This window comes from Bos mutus, chromosome 6 (assembly GCF_027580195.1).
Source record: "Bos mutus isolate GX-2022 chromosome 6, NWIPB_WYAK_1.1, whole genome shotgun sequence".
NCBI classification, from domain to species: domain Eukaryota; kingdom Metazoa; phylum Chordata; class Mammalia; order Artiodactyla; family Bovidae; genus Bos; species Bos mutus.
Window position 1 is genome coordinate 59,221,776 of NC_091622.1, and position 16,159 is coordinate 59,237,934.

Genomic DNA, 16,159 nt, shown 5'->3' on the forward strand with positions numbered 1-16,159 from the left:
GTACTCTTGCCTGGAAAATCCCATGGACGGAGGAGCCTGGTAGGCTGCAGTCCATGAGGTTGCTAAGAGTCGGACACGACTGAGTGACTTCACTTTCACTTTTCACTTTCATGCATTGGAGAAGGAAATGGCAACCCACTCCAGTATTCTTGCCTGGAGAATCCCAGGGATGGGGGAGCCTGGTGGGCTGCCGTCTATGGGGTCGCACAGAGTTGGACACGACTGAAGTGACTTAGCAGCAGCTGCTCAGTTGTGTCTGATTCTTTGTGACCCCATGGACTGTAGCTCACCAGGCTCCTCTGTCCATGGGAAAGCAAGTAGAAAGCAAGTCAGAGACCAGGTGACCTTTCCTTGAGCATGTCTTGTAGGGGTTCCACCCTCAACTCCAAGCAGTTTTTCAGAAAATTCCTTCCAACTGCTTTAAGAGAGGTTGCAGTAACTACACTTTCCCATCATGTAAATTTTGAGATGAGATTCTAGTGTTTTTAAGGGTGCTCTGGACAGTTGCCTGGCTGGCTTGACTTGTTTTTGACTCTAAACTTGGACCAAATTGAAAACTCTAGACCTGTGGTGAGAATCCAATTATTGTGTTCCTATGAGTGGCATGGACCAATCAGGGCAGGGTGGTTGGGACAGAAGAGGGGAAGGGTGCCATGGTCCCTGCTTGGTATGGGGTCAGAGGGACAGGGCTCTGGGTTTGAAGAGGACTCAGGGATTGGTGACAATCCATTTTAATTAAACTGTAATGGGATTACATAGGCTTTAAGTTTGCGAATGTAAATATTGCTTAAATACATTCTGGAGAACACATAATAAAAGCCACAAACCATCTTGCAAGCAAAGTTTCAGAACAAAATCCATTTGGAATACAGATTAAAAACAAACTGATTTGAAAGTGATTTCCTTTCGTGATTTGGAGGAGGAATTTAATCATTATTTGTGGCAATTAGAAATGCACTAAGGGCAATTACTGAAGTACAGTTGAGAATTACGACTTCCCTGTGGCTCAAATGGTAAAGAATCTACCTGCAATGCTGGAGACCTGGGTTGGATCTCTGGGTTGGGAAGATCCTCTGGAGAAGGGAATGGCAGCCCACTCCAGTATTCTTGCCTGGAGAATCCCATGGACACAACTGAGCAGCTAACTACTACTACTACTAAGACAGTTGAGATTTAGTGAAATGAACATCTTGCAAGACGAAAAATTTATGATAAAATACTCCTTCAGAAGATAATCTCATGTAAAGGCATAACCTTATTTTTATTTATTTATTTTGTAAAATATTTATTTATTTATTTTTGGCTGTGCTGGGTTTTTGTTGCTGTGTGTGGGCTTTCTTGAGTTGTGGTGAGCAGGGGCTCCTCTCCAGTGGCGGTGCCTGGCCTTCTCATTGTGGAGGCTTCTCTGGTTGCAGAGCACAGGCTCTAAGTGCCCAGGCTTCAGTAGTTACAGCATACAGTCTCAGTAATCGTGGCACACTGGCTTAGTTGTCTCGAGGCATGTAGGATCCTTCCGGGTCAGGGATTGAACCTATCAAGGCAAGGCGGATTCTTAACCACTGGACCACCAGAGAATTCAGCAGTAACCTTATTTTTTTTTAAATACTTTTTTACTGAAGTTTAATCTTTGTATGGAAAAGTAAACATATCGTAGGTCTGCAGCTTGAGAAATTTTCACAAGCTGAACACACTTGTGGAACTAGCTTCCAGATCAAGACACAACACACTTTTTGTAAATATCAAGAGCTACTCATCTGTAGGAGTAGAACTGGAGTAGGGACCTGACTGAAGGATGGCCAGAAAAACTGTCTCGAAACTGGGATTGCTCAGGAACCTTGGTTTTACTTGAGATGCCATGGATTGGGCAATGGGAATTGTGGGGTGTATGTGACACATGGAGCTGCTGCAGCTTTGGGGTCATCCTCTATTTAGGTCTAACTTTGTCTCTGCCATTGTTTTGAAGAGTGACTGTAGGCAGGATTCTCAACCCCCTGAAGTCTCTGCAGTTCTGAAATGTAGATCTCCACGAAGACAGCAGCCAGCCTGCTCACTACCATGCTATTAGGATCGATACAGTGCCTGCCACAAGAAGCCCCAGAAAACTGCCTTAAAAAAAAAAAAGAATAAAACAGCTGATGAATACTATATACAGCCCCTGCTGCTGCTGCTGCTGCTAAGTCGCTTCAGTCGTGTCGGACTCTGTGCGACCCCATAGATAGCAGCCCACCAGGCTCCCTGATCCCTGGGATTCTTCAGGCAAGAACACTGGAGTGGGTTGCCATTTCCTTCTCCAATGCATGAAAGTGAAAAGTGAAAGTGAAGTCGCTCAGTCGTGTCTGACTCCTAGTGACCCCATGGACTGCAGGCTACTAGGCTCCTCCGTCCATGGGATTTTCCAGGCAAGAGTACTGGAGTGGGTTGCCACTGTCTTCTTCTATACAGCCCCTAGAAGATGTTTAATGATGTAAATAAAAGTCACAAAATGAACTCATTGATCATTAATGCCACATTTATAAATATATTCTCTAAGAAAATTGTTCCACATAATAATTACTTCCATAAATGCATATATATTTAATATATAAAATAACACTTGTTAATGACTGTGAAATACTGAAACTAATTCAAAGACTGCTAATAGTGGGAAATGGCTATGCACTTATGAATTGTTGAAACAATGGAAAACTATTTCGTTAAAACCTGGCAAGTATGTAGACTGTTGAACATAGAAAAAATTTTATGTTGAAAACAATGTTTAGAAGATATATAAAGTGTATATTTACTAGTGAATGAAACTGAGTGAGAATTTGGATTGAGAAAGTTTAGAAGTGACTCTACTTTTCCTCTATGAAGTTACTTTAAATTTTTGAATGCCTTCTCTTTTCCCAGAAGAAAACAAAATGAAATGAAGCACCAGCCCCCACGCCCAACTCCCCATACTTGGATTCGTTCATCCATCCCCAGCAGGGCCTGCTCTTGCTGTGTTGTCCCTGCCAGGCTGCTGGGGGGACATGGAGCAAAGGCACTGGCAGGAGATGAGTTACTGAGAAGCATGATGATTTCCTAATCATCTACGTGCTAGATACACGGCAGAAGCAATTGCCTTAATGAATGAATTGGCTGCTGCCGGAGCAGGTCCTTTGCCCAAAACTCTTTTAAGAAGGATGACATTCAGATGTATTCTCTGTAATTGACAGGCCATCCTCAGCTGATGGCTGCCATGGATTCATCTTTTAAAAAAAAAAAATAAAAGAGTTTTTATCAGTATTTTGGCTTCCCTGGTGGCTCAGATGGTAAAGAATCCATCTGCAGTGTGGGAGATCTGGGTTTGATCCCTGGGTTGGGAAGATCCCCTGGAGGAGGGCATGGCAACCCACTCCAGTATTTCTGCCTGGAGAATTCCCATGGATAGAGGAGCCTGGCAGGCTACTAGGTCGCAAAGATTTGGACATGACTGAGCGACTGAGGGAGAAGGCAATGGCACCCTACTCCAGCCAGTACTCTTGCCTGGAAAGTCCTGTGGATGGAGGAGCCTGGTAGGCTGCAGTCCATGGGGTCGAGAAGAGTCGGACACGACTGAGCGACTTCACTTACACTTTTCCCTTTCATGCATTGGAGAAGGAAATGGCAACCCACTCCAGTGCTCTTGCCTGGAGAATCCCAGGGACAGGGGAGCCTGGTCGGCTTCCGTCTATGGGGTCGCACAGAGTTGGACACGACTGAAGTGACTTAGCAGCAGCAGAGCGACTGAGTACATCAGCATTTTGAAGTAAGCCACCTCAATCAAAGCCCAGATAACCTAAAATGTGCAGTAACAATTATTAGCCAATGAGTCATGATTTCATCTTAGTTTTATTTTGTTTTTCTAAGCAATAGTTTATATTGTCTATTATTGTTTTTCTTTTTTAGATTATTATTTTTTATGCTCTATCATTATGAAGGAACTTTCTCATAAGACAATCAAGAGGTATTCTTGGATGTACAAAGTCTTATAAAAGTACAAGCATCGATTATTGCTGTGTTGTTATCATTTCCATCTGGTCCTTATGAACTCCCTGTGAGAAAGCTCTCATTCCAGTTTTTCAGGTGAGGGAGACGTGCAGGAGGACCAAACATGTGAGCAGTGTGATGATGGAGGCACAGGGGGGTATTATGGCAACACAGAGGGGATATCTGATCTAGCAGCTGGTCAGGTGATCAAAGATTTTTCAAGAAGAGGTAGCAGTTGGAGGAGTGAGTCTTCCTTGGAAAACAGAGTACCGGAGAATGTGTCTGAAGAAAGAATGATAGTGGAAAGTGTACGGTAGTTGGGATGAGAACTGAGGCTAAAGTGAAATGAGGCTTTCCTACTAGAAAGCCCTCCAGAAGATAGAATGGACCAGGATTCGTCATCTCTAAGCCCTCCGTTTTTTCTGTCTCTGTGCCTTTGCTATGATAGATGCTATTGACTTTGCAAGATGAAGCCTCCCTGCCTTTTTCCTATCTCTGTGTGTGAACCATGGGGCTCTGGGGAGAGCATCTTTTCTGTGAAACTTTGGAAAGAGGAGAGAGGGAGGTTACTGAGACCTGAGAGGCTCTGGACTTGAAGGTTCATTAATTCCAATCTGACTTAAGTCCTAGAAGGGTCACTCACGATGCTATCTGAAGTCACTTTTGGTAAATCCTCCGTACTGACTGACATAAAATTGGAGCACCCCTGCCAATTAGCCACTAGCGAAATATTGTTGAAAACCTGCTTCTATTTTTCACCCAGAGCTCCTTTGAGGAGAATCTTTCTCTTCAGGTGAAATTTTCCACTGAAATAAAGCCAGTCAAACTTCCACACATTATGTAGTGACCTGTAGTGGCCCTGTTGTGGGCATCACCTGAAGGTGATCTATCATATCTGTATAGGATGTTGCTCTAGTTTAGACCATAACTCCTCCCACTACTCCTCTCCTAGATCCATATTTAGCCATCTGCCAAAGGCTACACATGTCATCAAGTTTTGTCATCTGTCTTTGCTGCTACACTGGTGCTCTGGAATAATATGGAGTTATGCAATTGTATATGTGCTGCAGGCTATAAAGCTTTCTCCTTTGACCTCAGTTTCCATAGACCTGCAGAGAGCTAATCTTGTCCAATCACTTTATGATTTGGGAAACTGAGGCCCTGAGAGCTGGTTTGATGTGCCTCTTAGTGCCAGAACTGCCTGGGAATAAAGGTCACTTGACTGAACAGAGCTTTTTTCTCCAGTCTGAGTCTTCGGACTCTGAGTGGCAAAGCTGAGGCACAAATTTCTTTGTTCATATCATATTTTATTTTTATGCTCAGTTCAGTTCAGTCAGTCATGTTTGCTGCTGCTGCTGCTGCTGCTGCTAAGTCGCTTCAGTCGTGTCCGACTCTGTGCGACTCTTTGCAATTCCGTGTACCGCAGCGTGCGAGGCTTCCCTGTTCATCAGCAACTCCTGGACCTTGTTCAAACTCATGTCCATTGAGGCAGTGATGCCATCCAACCATTTAATCCTCTGTTGTCCCCTTCTCCTCCTGCCTTCAATCTTTCCCAGCATCAGGGTCTTTTCCAATACGCTACAAGAAGAATATATATTTTGTAGAATATATATGTATTGTAGTCACAGCTGTGTATAAGACTCTTAGAGCACCCTTTGCCACAGAAACCTTTTTAGTGCTACTTTGAATTCCCCACTGACGATATAAAATTGCTTATTATTATATTTGATGAGATGATTGGATGGCATCACTGACTCGATAGATATGAGTTTGAGCAAGCTCCAGGAGCTGGCGATGAACAGGGAAGCCTGACGTGCTGCAGTCCATGGGGTCGCAGAATTGGACATGACTGAGCGGCTGAACTGAACTGATTATTATATTTAGTAATTCCTGTTCAACAATAATTTTAGTAATAAGGACTGTTTATTGTGTTTTCTATGTGGTGACTATGTACTTGCAGTATGTACTATGTACATATTGATGTACTACGTGATGTACTATGCTAAGGATTTTATATATTTAATCACATTTAATACTCTCAACAGCTCAGTGTTAATAGGTATTATCACATCACATTTTACAAAGAGGGAAATTGAGGCTTAGGGAGGTTAAAAAACTCTTCTAAGTTCACAGCACAGGTAATCAGTTGGTCAGTTCAGATTCAATTCCATATGTACCTGATTTTAGAGCCTGCATTCTTAACAGTTTTGCCTCAGCAACTTCCTTTTGTAGATATATACTCAGGAAATTTGACTTTATTCAATCTCTTAGAAATTATTTAATAACCAAAATACCTGACACATGCATATTTTTCTTGGTCCTGGTCCTACTACATTGGGGTCGACATCAAACTTGAAACATGTCTTAAGTCTTGATAATGGACTCAGTAATGAGGAGGTCACAATTGCTTCATTTAAATCATCCATAGGTTTAAGGAGCTAAAGTCTGAGACCCAGGGAGCTCCTAAGGGGACCTTACTCAAAGGTCTGGTGACAAAGAGGTGTCCAGGACCATGGTGTATGAGAATGATTCGATGTGGAGTCTTTAAAGTCTGGCTGAATATCTGACATCCCATCCCCTACACTTGGACAGTCAATATTTGGCATTTTAAATAAACAGTAGTAGAAGTTGAAAAATATGGTGCCTGCCCATAGATTCCATGTGCCATGTTCTGTGCTAAGCCAGACTCTCCATATACTGAATTGTTACAATAATTCCATCAAGAAATTGCCTTTATTATTTTCATCTTAATGAAGAAAGCAAGGCTCAGAGAGGTTAAGTAACTTGCCCAAGGTTACCCAGCTTATGTGTGGTAAAAGTGAATATGTGAAAATCATGTGAATTATTTATGTGATCAACTCGTTTGTAAAGGCTGCTGTGCTGTGCTTAGTCACTCAGTCATGTCTGAGTCTTTGCAACCCCATGGACTGCAGCCCGCCCGGCTCCTCTGTCTATGGGGATTCTCCAGGCAAGAATACTGGAGTGGGTTGCCATGCCCTCCTCCAGGGCATCTTCCTAACTCAGGGATTGAACCCAGATCTCTCACACTGCAGGTGGATTCTTTACCGTCTGAGCCACCAGGGAAGCCCAAGAATACTGGAGTGGGTAGCTATACCTTCTTCAGGGGATCTTCCCAACCCAGGAATCAAACCGGGGTCTCCTTCATTGTTGGCAGATTCTTTACCAGTTAAGCTACCAGGGAAAACTGTAAAGGTTATTATGTCTTATTAAACAGAGACTGTAGGTGGACAAGGATAAAAATGTCTTGGAGGGGAATGTCTGAATTTAGATGAGTGATTTTTAAAAATTATGTTTTGAAGCGGACATATCCTATAGATCTGTTTTACATTACTTTACATGTGACCTGTCAGGAAGATTGCCAGTGGAGGAGGTTATAAGCCCAGATTGTATTAATAACCTTTACTTTGAAGTTTGGCCCAAAAGACCTTTCCCTCATCTGAAGCCGGGCTGCCTTGTGATGATGTCCTTCAGCAGACAGGATACCGTCTCCAGGCTGATCTCATCGTCTGGAGCCCTTTCACCTGCAGTGAATGAGAATTTATTTGACCCTTTCATGAAATTTAGATGCCGCCATATTTATGCGGCCTTGTTTAAGTGACAGGCACTGAATACAGCTGCTTTTAAGCAAGTTATTTTGTTTAACCAGAAGCCTAGCAGAGTTCCTGATATATAAGTAGCTGTCCAGAAAAGAGAGAAACAATTTTATCCCCACAAGATCTCTGAGAAGTTGTTCCTAAATTTATCACAATCTTGCAGATGACTAAACTGGGTCTACCGATTAAGCAAAGCCGTATCGTTGCACAGGTAATGGAGTCTGACTTGAGATGCAGAAAATGCCAAGGACTGTGCCCTTTCCATTACATTTGTAGCCAGTTTTTGGAAACACCTCAAGGGAAAAACCACAGCAAATTTTAAAAGTTTTGGTGATTTCTTCCCTCTGACCTTGGTACAAATTCCCTCATAAATCAAACACTGGCTGATAAATCAATAAATGAAAGGAAGTGCTCATGGTATCTGAGGCTCATCACATTGCTCTCTTTTGCAGTTTCCAGAGTGGCTGGGATCCATTAGAAACTGAAGCGGCGGAGACCTCTGTCAGCTGTGGTCCCCACTTCTTGGAGCAGAAGGCCAGAGAGAGAGAGAGCTGTTTGAACACGTCTCATTCACACCAGGTTGCTACTGAGGTCTTTTTCATGTTGCTGCCAGAGCGGCTGCTTGTATTTTTATCGCTGGGCTGATTTTAGAGATCAAATCAGCTTCTGCTTTTTGACTGGGTGGAGTTGTGGGTTCCAATGCTGGGGTATAACAGATTCAAGCTTTCGCTGCTGGGGTAAGAGTGGCTTAGACAAGCGGGGTCGGGCGGCTCCACAGAGATGGGACCCCTCATTAATCTGTTTGCCAATGAGGAAGATCCCTGTCATCAAAAAAGGGGGAAAAGACTCAATTTCTCCACTTCTCTTCCTTGTTCCAGTTGAACACCAGCCTTTGGATACTTTCAAAGTAGACTGTGTGTCTCCCTTGGATGGCCCAGAAAAAGTAACATCCTGCAAGCGGCTGTCAGAGGTCCTGAGAACACAAAGCTGTCTGGTTGTCCTTCCCCCTCGTGTCGAATGGCGTCTGTCTCAGTAGCCCACTGAGGGCTGTCTTCCTCAGGATTCTGAACTTGTAACTAGGAGTCTGGGCCGCGAAGATGCTGAGTTCCATCAAGTGTGTGTTGGTGGGAGACTCTGCTGTGGGGAAAACGTCTCTGCTGGTACGTTTCACCTCGGAAACCTTCCCTGAGGCTTATAAGCCTACAGTATATGAAAATACAGGTGTAGACGTCTTCATGGACGGGATCCAAATCAGCCTGGGCCTCTGGGACACGGCCGGCAACGATGCCTTCAGGAGCATCCGCCCTCTGTCCTACCAGCAGGCAGACGTGGTGCTGATGTGCTACTCCGTGGCCAACCACAACTCCTTCCTGAACCTGAAGAACAAGTGGATCGGTGAAGTCAGGAGCAACCTGCCCTGCACCCCGGTGCTGGTGGTGGCCACCCAGACGGACCAGCGGGAGGTGGGGCCCCATCGGGCCTCCTGCGTCAATGCCATCGAAGGAAAGAGACTGGCCCAGGATGTGAGAGCCAAAGGCTACCTGGAGTGCTCGGCCCTCAGCAACCGGGGCGTCCAGCAGGTATTTGAATGTGCCGTCCGAACTGCTGTCAACCAAGCCAGGAGACGAAACAGAAGGAGGTTCTTCTCTATCAACGAGTGCAAGATCCTCTAAACTCCAGAGACTTCATCCCACATTGACTTACTCACCACAAAGACCAGCTGGGACAGAGAGAGCAGGCAAGCCAGCAAAGGACTGTTGCTCTTTCTGGGCATGGCCTGACTGGCTTTTACGATAGGATACAGTTGTTGATGGGACTTGGCCACTGGATATTTTTTATAATATGTACTCTACGAATGAACTCTTTGTCCAGTACAATTAGAAGATTATTTGGGACACTGTAATGACTATTTCATCTTTGATTCAAAAACCAAAGTGGTCTCCACAATTTTGGACAATGAAGTGAGTTTTCCAAAGAATACCATATTTAAAGACACAGTTTATTTAAATAATAACAAATGAACAGCATTTGTATATAATTAGTTTTCACACTTGGAAAGTCTTTTCCTCCGTACTCACAAACTGATGTGTGAGTGAAATGACCTTACAGGGCTCTGACATATGTTCATAATGTTAGCATTTTCACCTGAAGTACTAATTTTGTTGAAATCACACTTGCCTGTTAGATTTTATTAGGTAACCAATTTTAAAATCACTGTAAACTGATCCTTGCAATTAATTTTCCACTCATTTGTTATTCAAGGTTATATATATAAAATAAAGTTAAATGACATAAGGTTACTATAATACTGCCTAATGATTTTTAAATGACTATCATTTTATGTCTGTAATTATTGAAAAAAACTATTTCTTATGGTATTGCCTTTCACCCAAAGAATTTCAATTATGCACTAAGTATTCTGTCATTCACTGAAACAGATTGAAGGAAAACTTATCAGGTAGAGAATCAGACTGCCGTAAGTGATAGCAGCAGAACTTGGAACAGATGTGAGGAAGTCTTACTTTCATTTCAGAATCTGCTGCACTTTGCCTGCTTCCTAACTTATTGTAGGTCTTATGAAAGAGCAGGCTCAAAGTTATCCATAATAAATTTGTTGTTTGAGCTCTAAACTGAGCTAGCATGGCAACATAATTCATTAATTTTAGGGTCTAATCAGAATAATTGGGGCAGTGTCTACATGAATGATATGTGTTTAAAGGGAAAAAGGGAGTTTATAGCTTTTACTATTTCTTGAGTATGAAACATCTGAGTGGAAAAAAAAAAGCACAAATTCCAAGGACAGGTAACAGGAAAACTGTATAGCAATTGTAATACAAAGTTATCAGGGGAAATACTGAATCAATAGGAACATCCCCCCACCATTCTATCTCATAGCTTAAAAGCAACAGTATTAACCATCTATTAAGCTGAAAACAGAGCACTATGTAACTTAAGAAATTGTAAAGCCTGGAACCCTCATATTGCATTTACTTACTTATTCAAATAAAACCTAGAACTCCTCTGAACCATGTTTATTAAAGTCCATCATTGTTATGGTGCAGCACACACCAGTGGTAAGGCAGCTGGCATAAATGGCTGTGATTAGACTTACACTGACCTGACCAAACCAATTTTCTAGTTTCCTTATGTGGTCAATTCTTTATGGCACTAGTCAGTGTCAAAATCAAAAGTGTGCTCATCTTTACACTGCCTTCTCTCTTGTTCCTCTTCTCTCATCCACCTCCAGTAAGGAGACTCAGACCCGGGGTCTGAGTCTTTGAGTCCGAGATTCCCTCAGTTCCCTGGGGCAGACACATCTGCCTGTACCCGGCAGCGCCAGCTCTCGCTCTCCAGTCCCATGGCTTGTCGTCGCCTCTGTGTTACCTGTTTCCCGTGACATGAGAGCTACTCTATCCAACTTTCTATGTTGGGCATCCAGGGAGTGGAGGCCTTCAAAGCTGGCCAGGCAGGGGCAGTGATGGGAGCACATCTCCTCCTGATATGCTTGTTGACATCCCTCCTCTTCTCCAACAATCGCAAATGGTCTTAACTCATGCAGGTTTTCCTTCAGGGCCAGTCTTTAGGGTGGGAGGTATTGCTCAGTCATGTCCGACTCTCTCCAACCCCATGGACTGTAGTCTGCCAGGCTCCTCTGTCCATGGAATTCTCCAAGCAAGAATACTAGAGTGGGGTACCGTTCCCTTCTCCATGGATCTTCCAACCCAGGGATCCAAGCTGTGTTTCCCACACTGCAAGCAGATTCTTTGTCTTCTGAGCCACCAGGGAAGCCCCATTTACTGTGATAGCAGGAATAAATTTCTAATGACAAAATTGGCTGTTTTCAAGCTTTTCTTTCTTTCTTATGGAAGGGAGATTTGTGGGATGACGGGTGGTGGAGGTAGGGATCTGAAAACAGGAAGGGCAACTGACTCTAAGTGAGGGAAGAGGAAATGATTCCACAGTGGAAGCAGTGGAGGAAGGGAAGTCCAGAAAGACACAGTCCAATGACTTTGCCTTCGCCTGGGCACATGGATGAGTCCCCTGCCTGTTGGCTGGGGCCAAACTCAAGGACTTCCTCTGGGAACCCTCTTATCTGAGAATAGGAATCTATGTGGAAACCCTCGCCAGTGATGGGACCTGGCAGAAACTGAGGCCAACTGGTGTCTGTCTCCCCTGCTAGATGATAGTGCTTGAAGTCAGAGCCACCTCCTTAGGGTTCCCAGCGCCCAGCTCAGGGAAAGAATTGCAGCTGAACACAGTCGTGTTGAACTGGAGAGAAGGACAAGAATTGGGCTCTTGTGTTGAAAGTGGTTATGGGAAGGAACCCCACCCTGTGGGGGTGAAGGTTGGGGAGGGAAAGGAGTGGAAATAGGTCATTTTGTTAGAATTCATGCAGTGTATTCTGCGTGAATGTTCTGTGTGACTGTATATCTGTTTCTCCTGCCTGGACTCCAGTATGTGTTTCTTACACTTCAAAACTTGCAGGACTTTTATTTTTTTCTTAAATTAATTCTTAAAATTGTTGATTCTTAACCATCCCACGTAGCAACATTAAATATGTTCTTGTTTACATTGAAAAGAGTTGGTTTGAGTGGTTGAATAACTCATCCTATTTTCTCTTCCTTTATACTGACAAAATGGGCTGGTAGAAGCTAGTGCAATGAAATTAGGCTGAGTGACAAGAGAGTAGAAAGCATTCCAACAGTTATAATTTGTTGAGGGCTTTGGAAATGCTAGGTCCTGTGCTAAACACTCAAGTGTTGTCTCACCACGTGGTGTGAGTACCATCTTATGTGGGGAAACCGAGGCCCAGCACACTGACTGATGAGTCCAAGGCCCCACAGCAGGTGAGTAGCAGCACCAGGAGTCTCAAGTGTGTTTGCTGAACTTCAAAGCTGTGCTCAAAACCGCCGTGTCGAGAGCAGCCTGACTGAATGTCTTTGCCACATGTGATCTCATATAACCTTGTAGGCCCCAGCTCTACCAGTCAAGTGGCCTGTATTTTAAAGCTGACTTTTAATAAAATATTCCAAGTCTGATCTTTGTCTTGCCTTTTTATTTTTCTTCCTGGCAATGAGAAAGGGACCCATCTAAGGCATGGAGCACCATCATTTACAAAGGTGTCCATGTCCTGACATAGAACTTAATCCTTAGTGGTAGATAGACCACCATAACATGGAAGTTAAGAGGCAGATGGTTGTGACAGATTTTGGAGTCACAAAGTCTGGGTCATGTGTCTTTCAGCCTCAGTTTCTCTAAATTAAAACAGATACTAATTCCTGGATTTCTCTAAGAATTCATACAGTAGTGACTGTGGAAATGTTTTCTGTCTGTGAACTATGGTTCATGGCTGTTTTCATGGTTTGGGTGGATCTCTGTGCAGATACATGGGCTGAAGAATCTAGGTCTGATCAGAATATTCTAGGACTTGTTGATACTGGGCCACATAATGGGAAATTACACAGAAGCAGGTGCTGTTTGTAGCAGGGCTAAATAGAATAAGATGAGTAAAATGGCACATAATGATAATAGCAACAAACTATATTTGATTCCTACTGGTTCCAAGTTTGTGCTAGGCCAAACTTTACATACACCATCTAATTAAATCCTCAGAACTACTCATAAGGTAGATATTATTCTCTTTCTTTTGATGAGAAACCGAGGCTCAGACTAATACATAGAGATATTTTCCTTGCATCTTTACTTTTCAAAGTGTAATTTTGGTGTAATTAAACTCCACCAGTTAAAAATTATACAGTGAATTATATTTAATGCTCATTACACTTGCTACCTTAGCTAAGATGGTGAAAATGACTCTTGTTACATGCGGATGGTTAGGGCTTGGCAGTCTTCCTTCGTGAGCTTCCTTTTGTCACTTTTCCTATGAGAAAGTCTCAGATTGTTCCTATCACATGCTCGTGGTGGTCTCTGCTGGTTGTCCCTACTCCCCCGTCTCCATTTTTCACCCTTGACTGCCCTCCCCTGTGGCTGAGAGGCTAACCCTTGGACTGCATCACCCAGGGTCTCTTCCTGGCTGGCTTTCGTTTGGATGCAGCTGCTGGGAGACTCTGTCTGGAAGTCAGAGGGTAGAATAAGAGAATAGTTGGGTGTTTTTTCCTTTTTTTTCCTGCCTGGGTGATGCTTGTCCATAGAGTCCCTCCCCGCTGCTGAGCAGCTTCGCCATGTCTCCACAGGGCCTCTGGACTGTATTTCCTCTCTCTGTCTCAGTCGTATAGGAGGTCCTGCTGGTGCTAGTCTTGGGATGTTGCCTTAATCCAGACCTCTCCCAGTAGTGCTTTCATTCACATCTCTTCATCTGAACCATCTGGAATAAATTTGGTTTCCTATGGGATTTTGGCTGGTATACTCACCAAATATTCAAGGTCATCTGTATGTGCTGGCAGTCAGTGAGCACTCAAAACTCTTCTTATGTGTTTTATGCACTCTTGTGTGCCTGATGTATTTCGTAATTTAAACAGATTATTATTTTTTTTTTTTTTAAAGTTCAGGTTGTACAGTCAAATTACCAGAATTTGAGTTCCAGCTCTGCCACTCACTAGCCTTGCAGCCTTGTGCAAGTTAACTCCCCTCTCTGTGCATCAATTTCCTCATCTGTAAAATGGAAAAAAGAGTATCAGAAGGTGGCAAGGATTAAAGAAAAGAATGAATACAGGTAAAGGCTGCAGTATGACTGGCACATAGTAAGTTTCCAACAAATGGCAGCTGTATCATTCAGTTGGCGTATTGTGTATCTCAGAGCTGGATCTGCTCTTCAGTGGACAAAGACATTATAATCCTGGACTGTTAAATGACCTTACCAAAGCTCTATGAGCTTGTGGCAGACAAGGTCCACCTCATTCTCGCTACCACCCTTTGGATTCTCTTCCTCTCAGCTTCATGAGTACAGGGGTTTTGTTTCACTTGTTCACTTTTCATAAGCTCACTTTTCAATCCAGGTTTCCTGTACTTTGTAATTTATAGTACTCTTTCTTAGCACAAAACAGATGACTTTCAGTGCCTTACTGAAGGTATCAACAGAGCCTTCAATCCCTTATTCATTTATTCATCATTTACTAGGCTCCTTATGCTTCCCTGATGGCTCAGACAGTTAAGAATCTGCCTGCAATGCAGGAGACCTGAGTTTGATTCCTGGGTCGGGAAGATCCCCTGGAGAAGAGAATGGCTACCCACTCCAGTATTCTTGCTTGGAGAAGTCCATGGATAGAAGAGCCTGGCAGGCTACAATCCGTGGGGTCACAAATAATTGGACATGACCGAGCAACTAAACCTTGATGTTCTTTAAAAGGGGTGAGTCAAAGAAAGTAGAGAACTCCATCACTAAAAGAGATATAGATCTGAGCATTTCTCCATCACTGGATTTATAATGTTATTTCATAATTATGTGTTTATGTTTCCATGCCCCATTGGACCATGACCTTCTTAGCACCAAGACTGAAAATAGCCAAAGCTACTGCTTCTGTGGAGTTTAGGATCTAGTTAGGTAGGGATAGCTACGTATGTGCAGATAATAACTACGTAAACAAATCTGATAAATGTGGATGTATGACCAATGCTATAAAGAAACAAATTAGGAAGACAGAGAGAGGACATTTGGTAGTTTATTCTCTGAAGTGAGGAGAAGTCTGGCTGACGTAGACAGACTGCATTGTTTAAAAATGAACCACCCCTCTGAAAAAGAGAGCAAACTTAACTTTGCTGGCCTCAAAAAAGGGACACTCATGCTTTTCACAGTAATCAGTGTTCAACACCGTTCCCTCCAGAAGTGAGACTTAACTGGGGATTCCAGCCCATCTGGCAGTTCCAACCCCGTTGGAATCAGTTCCAAAAAATGAATTAGCAGACTGGCTCAGAAAAGTGACATGGTTTACAGAAGCAGGTTGATGCTGGGAGCTTACACAGGCAAGTGGTTTCCAACGGATTCTGAAAACAAGGAAGGAAATGACTTAGAACTCATAGAAGAGATAGGCCACAAAGGAGTGCCAAGAGCTTGCCTGCTGTACTCTGTGGACCTATTTCAAGAGTTGGTGCATGTATGGTGGCACAGGCTTGAGAAAGAGCAAGGTTATAGCACACTAGAGCCCATCTACTGATCCAGTTGAAGTACTTTGCCCTTTATGGCCGTGTTGTTTAAATAAAGCATAGCAAGATGCCCAATCTGTCTTCTGTCTGTGGAACTTTCATGCAGAGGGAAACAGGCAGGGGTGTAATTTACGAGTGAGTCACTGGAATTAACCGAAGGGCAGTTGTTGGATGGTAAAGCCGTCATTTCAGGGAACTAAAGACTTACTGAGGATTTTGATTGAAGCTATTTTTTTTTAAGGTTTCAGAAAGTCTTCAATAAATCACTGCACGTATGTACTTCTCAAATATATCTCTCCCTCCCCATTTTCTCTTCCTCGTCATCATTTCTCTCTGCAGCCAGGTACCCCTGTCACCCATCTCTGGTTGCTCCAGCATCTGAAATGGGGCCATGCTAATAGTAGACCCTGACCTCTATTTCCTGAGTGAATCAGTCTCCATGATCACCATCCCAC

At 43.4% G+C, this 16,159-nt stretch overlaps 1 protein-coding gene across 4 annotated transcripts in view; it reads left to right on the forward strand.

Annotated features, from left to right (window-relative positions):
- The window catches only part of RHOH (ras homolog family member H), a 48,163-nt gene extending 38,253 nt beyond the window's left edge, over positions 1 to 9,910 (forward strand). For all 4 annotated transcript variants that reach the window (XM_005901987.2, XM_070372290.1, XM_070372292.1 and 1 more), the window contains exons 2-3: positions 8,057 to 8,183; positions 8,483 to 9,910. In XM_005901987.2, the coding sequence (XP_005902049.1) occupies positions 8,702 to 9,277 (576 nt within the window). In that variant the 5' untranslated portion in view covers positions 8,057 to 8,183; positions 8,483 to 8,701 and the 3' untranslated portion in view covers positions 9,278 to 9,910. The remainder of the gene's footprint in view (positions 1 to 8,056; positions 8,184 to 8,482) is intronic.
- Positions 9,911 to 16,159: the final 6,249 nt, after the last annotated feature.